The following is an 18,750-nucleotide window of genomic DNA, read 5'->3' as shown; positions in this document are numbered from 1 at the left end:
ACCTTGTGATTTGAGAGCAACTCAACAAAGCAAGGGCAGCCTTACATTCCAGGGGTCATCAACATGGACATTGCAAACGAGTCCTTCTTTGGGAAAGCCAGACAGAAAGATTGGAGGCATGAAAAAAATTATTAAAGACCACCACATGGCTCTGAGAGACAGATGGGACTCCCAGACACAGCAGCAGATGCATGTCTGGTTCAGATAGGGAAGACCGAGCCTGCTGTGCTAGTGAGGTTTCATCCAGAATATCTGAGAAGTTATTTCCAAATAACCTCCTTGACATAGTATAATAGAACATCCCACAATGTTACAGATCTTGGCAAGTACTGGGATTTTGCACAGCCATAAGAAATTCTGCCTAATCACTTTCTTTTTTTCCTAAACAAGAATTTGGAAAGCCCATATGCTCTCTTCCTGCCTCAGGACTTGACCTGCTTCATTGTAGCTACTACTTCCATAGGCATCCAATTCATGGATCTTCCTTATTTAAGTCTTCCTATAAGCAAGGATTAAGTATTCTCTATAATAACAAAGTTGCATTAAATTGCAGAAAGTAACAATCAAGACAGAGACTCTTTCTTGCTACCGTATGTAAAATTTTAAACAAAGAAATAAACATATTTGAAGATTGTTTATTTTAAATGGCATTCTGAAATTCGTGGCTATATACAAATTTTCCAACTATGGAGCTTAAGACTGCATGGTGACTGTCTTCAGAAAGTAAGACTGCTTGGTCTGTGATCTCAGAGCTGATTCCATTGAAGTGGGATTACTCAAAATACAGCATGACTTCTGGAAGCTTGTAATCCATGAAGAAACCAACACCAAAATAGGGAGGTCTTCCTACATAAAAAGTCAATCAAGGATACCTAGGTTGCCATGGGACCTTTGCTGAATTTGAGAGCATCACCACCAGGGAAAGGTCTGAGATAAGCCAAGGGTCACTGTTGAAAGGCCTCTACACTGCACTCACAATTTGGAGACAGGTACACACTCCAGGGGATTTTCCATGCCAGCATACTCACTGTGCTTTATTCCTCCCTCAGCTGGGCGAGTGACAGGAAAAAAACACAGAAAAAGGAAAAGAAAAACCATCTTATGCTCCTATGGTAATTTAAGAGTGATCTTTGGAGACAGAATCTTTTTAGGGATAATTAACAGGCATGAACAGGATTTATGTTAATGCTGAAACATCAGTTTAGATACCAGACACAGGGGTGGGATGAAACGTTTCACCCTGCAGCCAACATACAGAAAGTCTTCAGCTCCTGGAATTCCCATGGAAGACAGATGAGCTGCTGCCCCCTCTCATGTTCCCCAATACTAAAGGCAGAGATATGCTTCATGAGTCTGAAGCACACACAGACAATTAAAAATACATTTTAGTATTGTTTCCCATTCAAACCTTACCCATAGCACACTACTGAAATCAGTGCAACAAAATGACAGGAAGGAGTATTTACAAGCATATTGTATTGTACCAAATTTGCAAGACAAGCAAATTCTAAAGTGCAAAGTTGTCTCTATTCTACATAGACACAGGGATCTATTTTCCTGCTCGTTGTACAAACGACTACCATTGTTACAGACACACCATGGCTCCATGCTGAAGACCAGACACCATCCCTAGGCTGACAGGCAAAACTCCTCTACCAAATCCAGTGAGAGGCAGACATTAGCATGGGGCCAGGTTTAGTCCCTCAGCTGTGTGTCACATGCTGGATGGAGAGTAACTACTGAAAACTAAGGAACACGAAACATGGAAGAAGTGTATTTAAATACATGGAGAAAGTATAATTAAATACACGGAGGAAGGTATTTAAATAGAAATCCTACAAAAAGCTTGATGGTTTGGTTTACAGTAGATTAAAGACAATCACTGCTTTTCTTAAAGCACAAAACAGAGGGCCCAGCACTCCGTGTTTTATTCAGCAGGAGTTCTGTCCTGCTTCAGATGGGGCACAAATTTTCAAAGATTATTTACACCAACAAGATTTGCAGGCTTAGCCATGAGAGCCTCTAAAACCAGAGAGAGGCCACAAAAACAGGCTCTTGCATTAGAATATTAAAAAGTCACCATTCAAAATACCTCACTCTTAAAAATTACTACAGGGAGCTGTAAGAGAAGGAACGCGGCTGCTAGGTTTCCAGATAAACTGAAACTCCCAGTTCATTCACTCATATTCTTAAGCATATTGGACAGTTAATGTATATCTTATTTACAGTAATTCTTGCTACTACCCAACAGAACCAGAAGAGAAAGCTGCTCATTGCCTCACAGCTCTCTCTTTGCAAACTAAACAGTCTCCAGCTTCTTATTTTTTGGCAAAACCATCCAATGTTTGCCACAGGATTTCAGGTACAAGTAAACAAAGTTTGTCTTGAAAAGCAACACATGTTAAGTGAATTAATTTGTTCCATTATTCTATTTTTAAACTACTACATCATATTTACTGAAACAGCTATGGCACAACAGGTTACACAGCTAGGCTTAAGTAACGTCATCACCTGACACAATTCACTTGTTATGCCCCAAACTATTTACAGTGAACTTGATTCAGACAAACAACTCAGTTTGAGAAAGTGTCCAAAGAATTCCAAGTCCATAAAATAATCTTTCCTACCAAGATGTTTGGGAACAATTTAGTCATGATTTGTTAATTTGATTTAAAGATATTCCTCTATAGGAACCCACCCATGGGTAAAAGCTGCATTGGAAATGAGTCCCAGGACTGACAAGTGCATTAGCAAACAAGGGTAAGTCTGCACCACAGTTCGTAGCAGATGGAAGGGAAAATGAGGGGAGGAGGGAAAACAGGATCTAGTCTGCACAAAAAGAAAACTATTTCAGTAGAGATGTGTACATATTGACAAAGAATTCTGAAAAACAATGAGTAGCAAAAAAAATTGTGATTATGAAACTGAGTTAACTGTATCTTGATCCTTAAAGAGGGCAGGCTGAACAAATGTTGATGACTACAGCTAGAATACAGTTTTAGAATTAAAATCTACATAAGAAAACTAACTCCACACTCTATTCTGGAAAAACCTAAGCTGGTATTTTAACAATGCAAGAAGTCTAATGAATCAGCTGATCAAGTTAGGAACAGATTTGAGTAACTCTTCATGAAACATACACCAGGTCCCCATGCAGCACCAGAAGAAATTGAGCCATTTCAGGTATGTATTCTTCTTGATATTCATTATCCTCTAGGCTCTTGCAGAACAGAAATTTCTTCCAGAGAAATTCAGCTCACTTTACACTTAGTTTTATGAGCAGAACGGACAGAAAGAAAGATCCGTCGTGGGAAGCAAGGAGGTCTGCATCTGATCAACCCATAATAGCCAGCATTAAAAGTCTCTTTGCCTTTTGCATCAACAAATTTTGTAATTTGGTCCAGTATCTCAGGAAGAGTCTTGAGTTCCCTATTAACCTCCTTGGCAGCTTTTGTTCCACAGGCCTTTAAGGAGTTACACACTTGCTCTCTAAGTCTCCAAGCCCCGATAAGGATTTTAGAAGCACTGCATCACAGCATGGTGTAAAGCGAACAAAGAGTACAAAGTGAGGAGGAATGTGTTTACAGTTTACATCACGCTAAGTGCATTTGCCATCATGTTTGCTGGAAGGGTGAACATTGTCAGGCTGCTCAGTTTCTTTCTCACGTCAAGAGAAGTGCAGGAACTGGTATCCAGGGATTGCAAGGCTCTAACTTCAACACATGCATCATATGCCTTTGCATTTGCAACAAATCAGAAAGATGTTTTTGTTGTCAAGGGCGTTTTGCAGTGCTCAGCACTAAAGAATGCTGTCACATTTTCCACAGCAGGCAGAAATGGAAGCAAGTTCTACAAAATCCTTTCTTTCTCAGCCTTGACTGGGCTTGGCTTCTCTCAAGTTTTCTTCAGAAAGAGCTGATTTTAGTGCAGTACTGCAAAATCTGAGAAGCAGCACTGTTTACACAGGGCATAAAGGAAATCTAGAGCTTGGCTTCCCAGCTGTGCCATCAGCTCTTCAGCTCATCTTTCCTCCCTGGTCTCCTGACAGCTTCTTATAGACATCACCCAGATGGAAATACAGCAACTTACTTCCAAATCCATTACCTCAGCATGACAGTTTCAGGAATTCCAGTGCCAGGAGATTAGAACTGTCTGCAGCCTTCAAACTTAACAAAGCTTGAAAGATTCAGAAACTCTGAATGAATGACACAGGGATGCTTTGCTTTGAAGTGCTTCCATATTGCTTGCTGCATCACTTTCAGATACACTTTGATACTCAAGGATTTGGATTAAAGGACAGACAAAGCTAAGGTACCTTACTACAAATTCTGATATAAAAACCTTAATCTATAGAGGAAAGAACAGAGACTAATAGTTTCAGAACATAAATTGTGCTCCTGTTATGCAGAACTTGAGGTTTCCCAAGTTCTATGCAAGTCCTGTGAAATACCATATGACCATTACAAATCAAACCCAGATTTTCTTCCCTCACTACAATTAGGTGAATTCAGACACAACAAGGTGCTAAGCCTGAATGACAAAACTTGAATAAATATAACTGTTCATGCAAACTTCTGTTTGCCGAATTGGACATGATACAGCATATAAGGTAATGGAAAAACCCTCAAGCATTACAATCATGATACTTCCTTTGCTATTTGTGGGTAAAACTAAACCCACAAAAAGAAACTCTCTAGAGGCACAATAGGAACATTTAAGCCCACTCATTCTATGATATCCCACTGAAACCAAAAAAGTCAGATATAAATAACCTCCTAGAAATCCACCACAATCTTAAGCAAGATAGACACATATTAACAAAGGTAAATTAAATTAGCCTTGTAAATGAAAAGAGGAGAATCAAAAAAAGGAGATCAGAACAAAAGCCCCAGAGTCCTATGAATAGAGTTTCAAAGTGAATTCAAAGCACTTATGGCATTTAAGAAATCTGGCATCCACTGTCTTTTTGAGGCTTTATATTTGGTTCCTTCAGAGGTTTTACTTCTTCATCTGGTTTTGGTTTAGCCTGCAAATAAGAAGAAAAAAAAAAACCCAACTAAATACCACAAGTAAAAACCACTGTGTCTGCACAGTATTTATGCACAGCTAACTTTACATGTTACAATCTAAGAGTTCCCACTCTTTTCAAGGCTGAAAACTGAGTAACCCCCAAGCAAGAGGGAAAAGACAACTGTTGCAACTGTTCTCTATTTCAGCATCTTTAAATGAATCCTCTTCTAAAAAAATAATCTTTCTCTAGCATCCTGTAACGTTACAGGACTTGGTAAAAAATGAGCTGATTTTCCAGATGCTGGCAGTGCGGCAGAGGTTAATTGACTTCCCCTGGCACAACAGCAGGATGAGTTTGGGTGGTAGCCTTATGTCTGCTTCCTACACTGAGCTGGGGAGTGTTATGGAAGAGCGAAACTAACTCTGTATGATACACAGAATAAAGTCAGAGAGAAAGAACAGCACATGGGATTATCTTACAGCATCCTCCTTTGGCCTCTTGGTGAGATCAAATGCTGCAACTGTTTCAGGAGTCCAGTGTGCGTTCAAAGATGGAAACTCAAAAGGAACAGGCTCTACTAAGCCATAATTTGCTTTCAATTCCAGCTGGGGAGCCTCTGCTGGCACCTTCTGGAAATAGCTGGAACAGAATACAGAAATGAATTTAAAATACAGTGCACCATCTCTGCAAGTCTTGTTTGCAATTATAAACAAAACAACCTGAGTTTTCACAGTGGCAAGCACTGCCGCTCTCTTCCATTTCATTAAGGCACTGCCTAACATGCATTCTGCCAGCAAGGTTCACAAGAACAAAAGCAACTCCTTCCTAGTATCGTTGTTTGTTCCCTAATTGTGTGGCGCGTTTTCTCCTACTTTTTAACCATTATTCCCAGTGCTTTAATGAGAAGAGCATCTTTTGTCCAAAAAAAACCCTTCAAAATACAAATGAGGATTTAAAGTACTTTCCAAAGATGAAGAGGACAGTTCTTTTCCTTAACAGTCCTAATCTGCCATAGTGGATGATGGCAACACAGGAGGCCCCCAAAGACTGGCTACAGAGCAAAGCCTGACCCAGGGTGTCCCTCTGCTCTTGGCAGGGCACAAGGAGCTCACACACTGACACACTCTACCTCACTTCCTGTGCTGCACAGAGCTCTCCCAAAACAGTCACTGCTTTCTCTTTCCAAGTTTTCTTCTAAAGGGGACAGGGATGTGCTGAAATCTCCAGTATGCCTTTATTGTAAGCTCTGACAATGGGTATTTGAAACAAAGCAGAGCAGAGCACTTCTCTTTCTATTTGCAGTTCACTTCGATGTACTTGACCATCCTCTCCATTTAGTCAGTTCCCCTATTATGCAGGCCTTTAAATATAATAAAAATTAAAATAACAAACCTATTATGAAATGCTAAATTGTAATAGGAGGGAAGGGGATAAATAAATGAGCAAAAGAACTCTAAAGACAAACTAATCTTCATTATTTTCAACTGAAATAAAAAATTGGTATTTCCAAAGTCTTTTTGGAAGGACATTAATGAACAGAAAGCCCTATTCACAATATTAACTATACTTGGACTGCTAAAGCTTCTAGCACACTAAGTATGATCTTCACTGAAGGCAGCACTGTATTTTGACTTCCCTGCTTGCAAAGCAGAATCGTCCTACTGGTCTTCATCACTGCCCCCTCTATCCTCTTTTGCCTACTAGACCTCAAGAGACAGGAAGAGAGCGTTAGAGCAACACAGCAACTTCTGCAGATTTTGTCCTGTGCAGAAGGAAAAGTAACCAGGTGGCTGAGGAATGAGGGAAGAAAACTGCTCAACCTCTCCAGATGTCAGTCCAGCCCACCTTGCTGAACTGGCACAGGACACAGAGTGGGACAGCACAGACCCACTGCAAATCTGCCAAGAGAAAATTACAGAATTGCAAATTTAGCTTTAGTTACATGCCACACCCTAAAGGAATATAACAACTGGAGAGTAAAATTTACCATCCCATCCTGAAATAAGGCAAATGACATAATAACACTTCATGTAAAGTGCTGTACCAACCATGAGTTACTTACATAAATCCATTCTCTCTCTGGCATTTTTCTAATGTGTTCCTAATCAAATTTCCTAATTTCCTAAAGAAAAGATGTCCAGAAGGTTTGGCAGTAGTCCCAGGCCCTTTGGTTTCTCCATATTCTTTGCACAACGCTTCGGCCTTGGCAAAAACTTTGCAAGAAAGAAAGGAAATAAAAATTATTTACATGACCCTCTTAAATCATGGTTCTGCTCTACAGTGCTTCAGTCTTAGAAGACACCATAATCCAGTTAGGCCTTTTTCTTTTTAGAAACAAAACCAAACCAGCTCAAAGACAGTCAAGATTTATTGCATCCAACAAGTGACTAGGAACAAGAAAAGAAAAAGATAGCTTTTTGGGTGGGAAGATGCAGGAAATCATTCTTATGTGTGGGGCAAAATGCAACAATAAGCCCAAGAACTGTGCCACATGGTAGGGAAAAACAGAGGGTATGAAGGTGTCCACACACAGCTGATGCCCCAAACCAAACAAGAATAACTGATATGGAGTGGGAGAAGAAGCACTATTCTCTGAACAGCCAAACAGTATTTGTTTTACTCCAAGAAATACAACTTAGTTTGTTCTTAATAAATTTCTGATTTATTTTTCAAACTAATATTGAAGTTTCCACTTTGAAGATTTGAGCATTTTTATAAATTGCAGTAAAGTTATGCAGTGCAGGCCAATGGGGTACAAACAGCTTTGAAGAGAGAAGACTGGGCAGAAGACCTTGAACTACTGCTAACTTCCCTGAATATACCTTTCAAATTAATAGAAAAGAAATAAGTTACTGAAATCTGTTTAAAAATAAACAAGCAAGATCTAGATTTACTATTTAACCTCCAAAGCAGAAATGGCTGCACTACTCTAACACATAGACGAGAAAACAGGATGACCAGAGCATTATGGTTTTTTATACTGTATATTGCAGGCAGCTCAAAGCCAGTCTTTAAGCCAGGCTAAGAAGTGAAGAAGAAAATTTTCTGCAGAAATGTTATGGAAGACAGTATTTGGTAAGACCATAAAAAAAAAATTTAAAAATAGTCTGTCTCTATTCAAATATGTGCTGGATTTCCATCAGGTGACAGATAAAATCTTAATGGGAGAGCAAATTAACAAAATACAGCAAAACAGAACAGGCATGGCATCATCAGACCCTGTACTCCAGTCTCAATCACACTTACATTTTTCTGATTCCTGCAGAGATCTGATTGCTTCCCCGCATTTATCACTCGCCAGCAAAGTCTGGCCATGGTAACAGTACGCCTGATGGAAGAGGACAAAATCATTACCAACATCCCTGAGCACTGCCGGAACCAATCCCCTCCTCCTGCTCCCTACAGAAGCTGCAGCTCTTTGAACTGCCATTCCCTGCAGATAGTTGACAGCTGGGAAATCCAAGTCAAAGCACCATTCACTGAGCCATTAATGCAGTTCAACATGAACACTGTGAGCCAGAACCATAAACACTTAGTATGAACTGAGCTCTCTCAGCTCTAGCCAAGAGTAACTGAACTGCACAGAGCTGTTTGACCTGAATCACTGGCACACAGGCCAGTCCAAGTTCTCACTGTGGGCAGTGTGCAGCATCAAGCCCCAGCACAGAAAGAGAATGAACCCCAGGCAAGTTTACATAGCTAAGACTGAAAACTAAAACTACCCGAACACTCAAAAACTCCATCTGTGACAAACATCACTAAATCTGGAAATGATGCGGTGTTCTGCTGTCTGAGATATTTTGTCATAGTCCAAATAACTTTTCCACCCCCAAAAAGTCGATTCCTTAACACCCGTGCTTTAAGCCGGTATTGTATTCCAATTGAATTGCCTATTATCAGGAGCTGAGTTTAACTAGTAAACACAACAGGTGAAGGAACAATCCCATTAACAAATGCCAACCTTGCCCCCCTTCCTTTAGCGTCTGTTCTCACAGGACAAATCTATCTAAATCTACCACTGCCCAGATCACTCAAATTTAAAAAATGGAGAAGTACCACAACTCTGACCCTCCCTCACCTCTCAAACCTGCTAACAAGGCAAACAAATTTTAGCTACAGGTTCAGCCTAAGAGAAAGACAATTATGTAAACTGCTTAGCTTGGGACTTTTGTACAGTATAAAAAAGACAGATTACAGGCTGTGGCAGGCTACAAGACACAGCAAATTGAGCAGCTGAGGATCTCAAGGGCACTGCAGTACTTGCTAGGAGATCCATCAGGCAAATAGGGACAGGTCTTGGAATGGTACCTTTTGGTACTTAATGCAGTTTCTTTCAAGGCCTTCATAAAGACACTCAGCTCTGAACTGTGCCTAGGATCAGACTGTGATGTAGACAACAGAGAGCACCATAATGCTCAGCCTGAATGGCTTCAATTAAAGATCTGTGATCACAACAAATCCACACTGCTGCTATTTCACCTAGATTCACAAAAACAGTTCAAATGTCGCTGACACTGTACAATTTCTCTTCACAGTATGCGAAGAAAGTCAAGGCAATACTTATCCCCATTCCCTATGCAGCCCTTGGCAGACAGACAACAAGATGTGACTGCTGCCACCCAAAGTACTTACGTAGGCCATATAGAAACAGCTCTTCAAGTTTAAGTACTTCCTCCATTTACCTGCATAGGCTGGATCCAAACTGGATAATGTTTGATCTGTGAAAACATAGGTAAAGTTATTCTTAAGACATTTCCAAAAAGAAAAAGCCCAAACACATTAAAAGACCAGAATTCTTAAACTTAGCACTAGATCCTAACTCTAAAATATCCAGAGACAAGGGACAAAAATTCCTCCTGCAAAAGCACAGAAAAACCATGAGAAAACCACCAAAAATATACAGCTATCATGCAGATGTCCCTAGAATTCCTGAAACTGCTGTCCACTAAGTCTGGATGGCTAATTCTCTAAGTATATTTAGGTAGCATTTCAAAACTTGCTCCTAGTTTAAGTTGCAGTAGTGACTCCCATACTTCTGCAATTCTCCCACTTGCCTCAGTAGGCCCAGAGATCTTACTTAGCTGGAAGGTGGTACATAATGAACCCACTCCACTCTCCATGCTCTGCATCATGATCTGCTGCCCAAAGGCGGCTGGAACACACTCCACTGACATCAGGCCTTTTGTCTGCTCCTAGTCTGTTTTCCTTCACTAAAGTTTCCTACCATCAGGTACCATTTCCTACCATAGAACAAGATTCCCACAAAACCGAAAAGCCTTATCATAATACATGCTGATAACTGAAGCCTTAAATGTGCTAAATAAAAGCTAAATACACACTCCATATCCACCGAGAACAGCATTAGTATTGCAATTTATGGGTAGGTGAAGTATATCTGCTGGCAAGAGTGCACTAAATCGAGTCACTAAGGATACAAAACAAGACACTCACCAGCTTTTTGGTAGAAGTTGGCTGTTTCATAAGCAAGAGCAGCTATTAGGCCTGGATTGTGTTTCAGCTCAATAGCCCGAGCAATTGTCACTGAAAAATAGTTCCACACCATGGTTTAAGTTTAATTGAAATGTCCCATCACATCAAATCAGCAGAGGCATTTAGGACTTTAAAACCCCTGCATGAACAGAAAATAGATGTTGTGCAGTCAAGCAAACAGCAGAATAAAGACAGATTGTTTCTTGGATAGAATTATTCCAATTTAATACAAAAACTGAAGGAATGTTAGCCTTAAGATTAGCTAATAAACAGAAGCTGCACATATGTTAAAGTAAAAGAACTGGGAATGTCTGTTAGTCAAGCATGGTGGTGAAAAGGTTGCACAAAAGGAAGAAATAAGAAAAAGAAGTAGTCCCACACACAAGTTCTTCCGAAGTGAAAGATATTTCATATTACAATTCTAATATCAGACTGATTTTTGGCATTTCCCTTTTATAATTGTAACATAATTTTCTTTAAAAGCCACCTGCCCCACTATGCCACAGTACTTCAGGAGAATAAAAAAGCCATGGCCTTACTGCCAAGCAGAATTCATGACACCAAAGTGACCCACAAAGAGTCATTTCCCACAGCCAACCAATGTAAATTTGAAGATACCTTCTTGAGCTTCAGCTTGACACTGTATGATGTAGGAGTCTATAAGTCGAGCTTCTAAATCTCTTCCCTTTTCCACAGGTGTAATCAATTTTGGAATATGACTTTCCTAAATACAAAGCAAGTCTCAGAGTTAGTTTAGGCCCAATACCAGTGCAAAACAAGTGCTTCATTCCTAAATGGATGGGACACACTGAGTGAAGGTCCCAAGACAGTACATGACAGCACATGCAGCCCATGATATGGGCAGACAGACAAACCATTCTTCCAGTGCCACTGGGAATGAGTTGCAGGATTGAGTGGTACCAAAATACATTAACACCCTCCTGTTTCCTGCATCATTCAGGTGCTCTCAGGTAGGTGTGTATAGCAAAGGCCTCTCTAAGACAAAAAGTCAAGTATTTGGAGACACCTTGAAGAACAGACAGCAAAGAAAGTCCTTCTACCTTCAGGTGTTTAAAAATCCCAGCTGCTATCTTCAGGCTGCGGTGAACATCTTTTGCTTCATCCTCTGTTATACTGAGAAAATAGAATGAATTGGTAAAATCCTAGTTAGAAAGGGACTCTAAGTGTCATTTAGTACCACCTCCTGCTTTGGGGCACCACATTTCGCAACAGCAGATCAGGTCAGTTATGGCTTTGTCTAGCTGAATCTTAAATCCTTCAAGAATCAAGAGTCCGCTAATTCCTAAGTGACCTATCCCATGGCTGTGCTACCCTCAGGTAAAGAAGTTTCTTACAGTGTCCAATCATGAAATAATCGTATAGAACTTGCTTGAAAGAAAAGAAATGTAAGATCCTGTGATGACTCTCAAGTAAAAGGCAACCTCAGTGTTAGAAGCCAAGGATTTAGAGGTCTGTAGGGTTAAACATCAGCAGAGCTGTGATGTTAAGAATCTCGGTTTTCTACCTGGGCATTTAGAGGGGGACTGATGAAGGGTTTATTGACAACTGACACTTTCTCTGTATCACAGTCATGTGGTACTACTGCACTCGGTTTACAGAGGCAAGAAGGGATTGAAGTGCTTGTGTGTAAAGACCAAGTGCCTCCTGGAACTCCTCTGCCTGAGCTGGACATTTCCTATAGCAGGCAACCCCAGAACCTGCTAAATATTTGGTGGAGTATTGCTGCAGCAGAATTGTTAAGAAAAGAAAACCACTTACTCCTCTTTTCCAGCGAGTCTTGATGCATATTTTGTGTACCACAGAGCTACATTAAATGCCATGGAAACCAGTTCAAACACTGCATCCTGCTGGGCACTAAAGAAAGACAGACAAAACCCCCCCCCAAAACTTAATGCATTCAGTTTTGTTCTCACATCTCTCTCTGCTGATACTTCACATAGCAAAAGTCAACACTTCTCTCCATAAAACATTTTTCATTTAAGATGTCAACAATTTCCAATTCTGAACCTCCTACTTTGCTGAACTGCCTAAGAGAGACATAATTTTTTTTACTTATTCTCTTTAAGAACTCAGAATCTACCACATTGAGATGCCTATCCTTCCCTTTTGGGAACTTTTATTTTAAAACTGTAACTTGATATTTGTTTAGCTTTGGGTGTGGCTGACATTTTGCCATCTCTTTTTTTTCTTTTTTCAGTCACACTGTTGTGGAAAGCCTTGCCCTGGAATGTCCACTTTAAAGCTGTACTGCTAAGTTAATAAGTCTGTTACAACTCTCTCAAATGAATGTTATTGCAATTATTTATGTAACTGCAGACAAACAGCACATGCAAATAGCAGGAAATTTCAAAAGGTAAAAACAGAGTCTTTGAAAAGACTAAACTTGCAATTCCAAGCTCAGTTTAGCTTAAGAACTAGTAAACCTTTTAAAAAGAAAGATGTGGGAGTGGGAAGAGTAACGCTGGAACAAGTACAAGTGTGCATGACCGTGAGAAAATTAATATAAAGTCCTAATCAACAAATTTTCTTCCATGGGGAATTGAAGCTTTGAGGAGGTCAAGCACTTCTAGCTAAAGCTTGACAAATTTGTAGGCATGATTATACAACACAATTACCTCCAATAGCAAGAGACAAGTGAATAATTCAGAAAGTTACAGATCTGTATTCCTCCCAGAAACAGAAGATTTGTTTGTTTGAACCAAGAGGACATGTACTCAGAGCTTCAGAGGACAAGAACAACATCAGATCTTCAGCAACACTGGAACCTCCAAACACACAGAAGTTCCTGGTCAGGCAATAGTGCCAAATTAAGTTTTAAACTGCAGTGAGCTTTGTCACCATGCTCAACTCATCAATACCCTCAAGGCAGTTTGTTCTTTGTACTGGCCTAGCTAACTGTTCAGTTTGTAGATCAACTGAGACCTAACAGATCCTTCTACCATTATTGTGCATTCTCACAGCTTAACATAAAGGCCACTAGGCACACTTCAGAACACCTAACACAGTACAGGGGTTAACAAAAACACAGCAACACCTTTTTAGAAACTACTTTGAGTTCAAGACTTTGCTGCATTTCTGTTTCCCTTCAGGCCTGTGCACGTGTGTAACAGAGCAGCAGAGAGCAGCTGCATACCTCACCCCACACGCACCTCGGGACTTGTCCTTGTAATGTGTCTGTCCACTTGAAATTCTGAATATATCTCAACTTGCACTCTTGGGAAGAGTCATCCAGTGAAAGGATAAAACCTATGGAATAATAAAACAGGCAATCGCAAAGTAAGAAGCAGAAATGAGTAATGAAGGAGATGGATCAGTATGAATATAGACATAGATAAAGCAATGTTTCTTGCTGAACCCCTCAAAACCCCATGTTACTTCCTGGGGTTTTTATTCCTCAGTATTTTGAGAACAAAATGTGGAAAAAACCAACTGGCTACTCCAGGAAACTGCTTGCCTAACATGTTACCAACTCAATTCTGAGATTCTTGACTGTTCAAGGAAAACCTTGCAGATGTCTGCACATCCCATACGGTGACAAGTTGGGAGTGAGACTGGCCCAGGTACAGGATGGCTGAGGGTCTTTCAAGCTAAGTGAGTGGCTGTCTATGCCACCATAGTGCCAACCAGGAAACTCCAGGAAAAGCTGTCTGGTCAACAGGGAGAGGGAAAAGGGCTTCTAAGCATGGGCTCACCTAGTCATCATCTATCTCCAGGGTTACAGGAAATTGGTTATGTCCAGTAGCCCAGAAAACAGCCCCAGTTAGCGGGATGAGGCTCATGCTATGGGATGTTCAAATCTTAGCATATGAAGGCCCAGGAATTTTTTAGTGAGGCTGGAGAAGGGCCCTGCTCTGATCAGGCCTTACATACTTTAGGAGGTAAAGAGCTTGCCATAGCAGCTACTGGGGCTATACCTGTCAGTGTGTCACATATTTATAAAATCAGAAAATACTTGTTCCTTTCACATGCAGGAGATTTTAGTGGCCAAGCATGATATTTTCCTGAAGAAACGATCCAATTCTTGGCTGTTGCAACAGGGACTCTTATTTGACCCTTAGATGTGACATCAGCCTACACCCTCCCAGGAGCTCATTAAACCAATGTTTACTTCCCACAGACTAAAAGATCCCACTTTCCACAAATCAGCTGATTCCTGAAAAGTCAGTCCTAAGAAACCTGGCTGAGCACCTGACTGCTAATAGAGAGTTACACAAATATTGGCAGAAGGAAGGTTTCAAAGGATTATGTCAGCATAGCTGAACCATCTACTGAAAATGCAAGATATCATGATAATGAGCACCTACATATATACCTAAGCAGCAGTAGAAGGTAAACTTTCAACAAGTCTATGGTCTAGTATTAGACAAACCAGCAGTTTACACTGAATACTTAATGAAATAAACTAATCAATGGACTCAATTTATACTTAGGGAGCAACTCACCACCCCCTAAAAGACAAATACACGTTTTCTCCTCCAACAGGAAGCAGAATGAGGTTAAAGGCAGGAGGGCAGGGCTGCCAGCACTTAGTACTGGCAGGGTCACAAAGGATACTGAAACTTGGAGAAGGGGCCTGGTGAGCAGTCAGCACTGGTATCAAACACAGAACCCATGAAGGTACTCTCCTTCCTGAGAAGTGCAAAGCTTCTTTACAGGAGATTAGCACAATTAACATTCTGAGAACTGCCATTAAAATTGAACTGATACTTCTCTTGATGAATTAGTAGTACTGCTAATAAATCTCCCTACCTTGCAGGAGTGAGAAGTACAAGTCAGCTGCATTCTTCATCATTTCTGGATTACAACTTGAGTCTGTAAACAGCTCCAATAGCCGTGTTCGAGACAACTGCAAGTCACTAAATTAAAGGAGGAAAAAAAAACTCTAAGAAATCCTATTAAAAATGTACTAATACAGAAAAATCTTTCTTTCTCCTCTGGATACATATGACTGGACACACAGCAGTGGATAATCAGTACTCAATCTACTGTTCTTACACTAAGTAAAATAACTGTGCCTTTACCTACGAAGAGGTTGGGTGCACAGAGAGGAAAGGGAAGCAACATTCTTCAGGATGGAACATTCTTCAACATTAGAATGGGATGATGAGATGAAGAGATAAGAATAGATCTCCAAAATAGGCTGAGATCCCTTTTCATTACATTCCTATCCCCAACAGAACAGTCAGGCCCTAGGCACTTATGGACATTAAGCAATATTCTGCAGAGGAATGCACAGTCATCAGAAAGACAATGAAGTGTTTAGTCTTTTGCCTCTGCATTGTTGTAATTGGCCTTGCTGTGCACTCAGAGACTGGAGAATTCATTCTCTGTAAGCAAATGTTCTGTGTTAGCAGTGTCTTACTGCCTCCCTGCCTACAGATCTCTAGTCTTCAGCTAAAAAACTGAAGAGCAACCATTGCTTTTAAGGATTTCTTCCAAACTGTAAGAGGCAGAGTGAAGCTAGTCCCAAGTATACTTACTTGCAAACCTTGGTTGCAGCTGGAGTGGTGGCTACCCCATAATAATTAAATGAAATGGGAGCTGTAGCCTTCAGAGGGTTGCGATGGAACCAGTGGGTCATCTTCTTCCTGCAGTGTTGTTTATGCCAAATCTAAGGAGTGGAAAGGAAAGACCAGCTGCAAGAACAGGTACAACTGAGATGCTGCCCATGTCCTGGTCCTCTGCTTGCAAAAAGATATTCCAAATGTAAACAACTAATTTGAAAATAATTTTTTTTTTCCCATTTGAAATGCCAAGCTTCCATGTGCCTCGTGCTCATTATCCAAGCGCTTTGTGTGAGAATTACACTCCCTAGAAATAAAAATGCCTCAGAAAGCATTTGAAGTTAGGCAAAAAGCTACCAGCTACTTTCCTCTATGTGAGCACACACATTGCTAGGAAAAAAACCTCCACATTTGTTACCTCCTGCATAAGGCTGAACACATCTGTAAATTACATTAGAAGTATCTAAAAATCACAGAATCAACTGGGTTGGAAAAGACCTTGAGATTACCAACCTTTGTGAGAACATTACCATGTCAACTAGACCATGGTACTGAGTGAAATGTCCAGCCTTTCCTTAACCACTTCCAGGGATGGAGGTGGGTGACTCCATCACCTCCCTGGGCAGCCCATTCCAATGTTTAACAACCCCTACTGTGAAGAAATCCTTCCTAATGCAAAACCTGAACCTCCCTCGGCACAGCCTGAGGCCCCTTCCTCTCATCCTGTCACTTGATACCTGGAAGAAGAGGCTGGTCTCCAACTTGCCACAACCTCCCTTCAGGGAGTTGTAGGGAGTGATAAGGTCACCTCTGAGCCTCCTTCCTCCTTTCCAGGCTAAATCTCAATTCACTGAGATCATTATACTGTGTCTGGTCCACCTGTGGATAGCTTGTATTTGGGAGCCTTTGGTATACATGAACCTGCAACCACAAACCCTGACTGAAAACATGGATCTATTTACACACATGTATCAGACCTGGAAGGTTGCGAGGGCAGAGATAAACCCGACTCTTTCTTTTCTTTCGCTTCAATTTCAGCAGCCAAATATAATACAAGCATTGCAGTGAGTTTTACAACAGCAGTGCAGGGTGACGGAATATATTGGACACATCCCGAACATGGGAGGGCCCTACTGGGTAACACGTCACCATGAGGGCAGAAAAACCGAGAAGCAAGTTGTGCATTCTGCATCTCAAAGGTTTTCCAGACATCACGGGACAAAGCCCCGAGTGCCTGGTGTGACCTCGGAGCTGCATCTGCTCTGAGCAGGACGCTGGACCAGAGGCCCCCTAGGACCTCCATCATGCCGTGGTCCTTTTGGAATCCCTTCAGTTCATCCCTATAAAAACACTCTGCAGCTTTGCTGAGAAACGAACAAAAAACCAAAACAGACGCAAGAAGATCTGCCAGCACTGATTCCCCGGCATTGCCCAGATCCCCCAGCCCGAGCAGGGGGTTCGTTCATCGCGTCGGCACCTATCGCGCCGTGTTTACCGCGCCGGCACCTCTCGGCGTTTGTCCGTCAGGGCAGCGGCTGTCGCGCCGTGCCCACCCACCTGCGCAGCGCTGCCGTCCCCGCGGCGTCGCGGCCCGGCCCGGCCCGGTCCCTGAGAGGATCTCGAGGCCGCGCTACCCCGGCCCGGCCCCGCCGCTCCCGGCGGTACGTCACGCGCCCGCCGTCGCAGGCAGCGCCAGCCGAGAGCCGATGGCACCGCCCCATCGCGGCCGATCGCATCGACCCCGCCGCTCGCCCTCCTCCCCACCGGAGTCCCCGGGCCGCCGCCAACAACAGCCCTGTGGCTTTAGGGCGTCCCCCCGGGACAGCGGCCGCCGGCGCGGCCGGGGCCCACAGTCCTCCCGCGGGAAGGAGCCCCGAACGCCACCAACACCGGCAGGAGTGGGGACGCCAGCAAACCAGCAACGGCACCGGCCCTCCCGAGGGACGAGAGCCGTCTGCGGTGCTGCACGGGGGCGCCGGGGCTTACCTGGGGGCGGGCCTGTGGTGGCGGCACGGCCGGGAGCGGAGGGAGGAGCGAAGGGAGGAGCAGAGCGACCCCGCCCGGGCCCCACCCGTGCGCACGTGACCGGCGCCATGACAGGTACCGGGGCGGAAGTGGCGCCCTCGCCTCGGTAGCGATGGCGCGGGCGGGCGCGGCCGGCGCCGCCTCCGCGGCTGGGCGGTGCACGCGGGAGGCGCCGCCGCGCTCGGGTGTCCCGGGGCCGTGCCGCGCCGTGCCGGCGACACGGGGCTGGAGGGAGCGGCTGTACGGCGCGGTGGGTGCCCCGGCGCGGGGTGAGCATGGTGCCCTAGCGCTGGGGCTATGTCGGAGGCGGCCCGCAGCCTCCTGCAGCGCTGGGGCGCCAGCTTTAGGAAGGGTACCGACTTCGACTCCTGGGGGCAGCTGGTGGAGGCGATCGACGAGTATCAGATGTGAGTGCGGGCCCGGCACAGCCCCGGAGTCCCGGGCGAGGCGCCGGGGTGAGGGAGCGGCCCCGGCTAGGGCGGGGCAGGGCAGGGGGGCCCCGCCGGGACCAGGCCGCGGCCCCCTCGCCCCCGGGACTCCGCTGGCGGCTCCGGCCCTTCCCCAGGGCGCGGGGCCAGGTGCCGAGGAGTTCCCTCAGGGGGTGCCCGGCCGGGGGGCGAGGCGGGAGCCGGCCGTCCTGCTCTCTTGGGAGGGCGGCAGCGGCCGGCGTGGAGCTTGGAGCAACCTGGTTTGGTAGAA

General features: G+C 43.4%; 2 protein-coding genes across 3 annotated transcripts in view; one reads left to right on the top strand and one right to left on the bottom strand.

Annotated features, from left to right (window-relative positions):
- Positions 1 to 640: 640 nt before the first annotated feature.
- BROX (BRO1 domain and CAAX motif containing) lies at positions 641 to 18,219 on the bottom strand. Of its 2 annotated transcripts, none has more exons than XM_084202409.1 (13): positions 18,013 to 18,219; positions 16,003 to 16,133; positions 15,272 to 15,378; positions 13,672 to 13,768; positions 12,281 to 12,376; positions 11,563 to 11,635; positions 11,120 to 11,225; positions 10,463 to 10,552; positions 9,644 to 9,729; positions 8,258 to 8,339; positions 7,074 to 7,224; positions 5,491 to 5,650; positions 641 to 5,026 (listed from the first exon to the last, which is right to left on the bottom strand). In XM_084202409.1, exons 2-13 carry the CDS (start codon positions 16,101 to 16,103, stop codon positions 4,940 to 4,942), a joined length of 1,236 nt encoding a protein of 411 aa, XP_084058535.1. In that variant the 5' UTR covers positions 16,104 to 16,133; positions 18,013 to 18,219; the 3' UTR covers positions 641 to 4,939. The 2 variants fall into 2 exon arrangements, with proteins under 2 accessions (XP_084058535.1, XP_084058534.1); XM_084202408.1 differs by lacking the exon at positions 18,013 to 18,219 and adding an exon at positions 17,584 to 17,671.
- The window catches only part of AIDA (axin interactor, dorsalization associated), a 29,230-nt gene continuing 28,698 nt past the window's right edge, over positions 18,219 to 18,750 (top strand). Inside the window, exon 1 of the mRNA XM_084202410.1 lies at positions 18,219 to 18,458. Within this exon, the coding sequence (XP_084058536.1) occupies positions 18,349 to 18,458 (110 nt within the window). The 5' untranslated portion in view covers positions 18,219 to 18,348. The remainder of the gene's footprint in view (positions 18,459 to 18,750) is intronic.

Source organism: Fringilla coelebs (assembly GCF_963513975.1).
Source record: "Fringilla coelebs genome assembly, chromosome: 3".
Lineage (NCBI taxonomy): Eukaryota > Metazoa > Chordata > Aves > Passeriformes > Fringillidae > Fringilla > Fringilla coelebs.
The sequence above is the reverse complement of the archived record's forward strand: the minus strand, read 5'-3'. Positions and strand labels throughout refer to the sequence as shown.

Coding starts and splice junctions, on each gene's coding strand:
- BROX (XM_084202409.1), bottom strand. CDS start 16,103: ATGACCCACTGGTTCCATCGCAACCCTCTGAAGGCTACAGCTCCCATT. Junction 9,730..10,462: donor CAACTTCTACCAAAAAGCTG/GTGAGTGTCTTG, acceptor ATGTTTTCACAG/ATCAAACATTATCCAGTTTG. Junction 5,027..5,490: donor AGAGGCCAAAGGAGGATGCT/GTAAGATAATCC, acceptor TCTTATTTGCAG/GCTAAACCAAAACCAGATGA.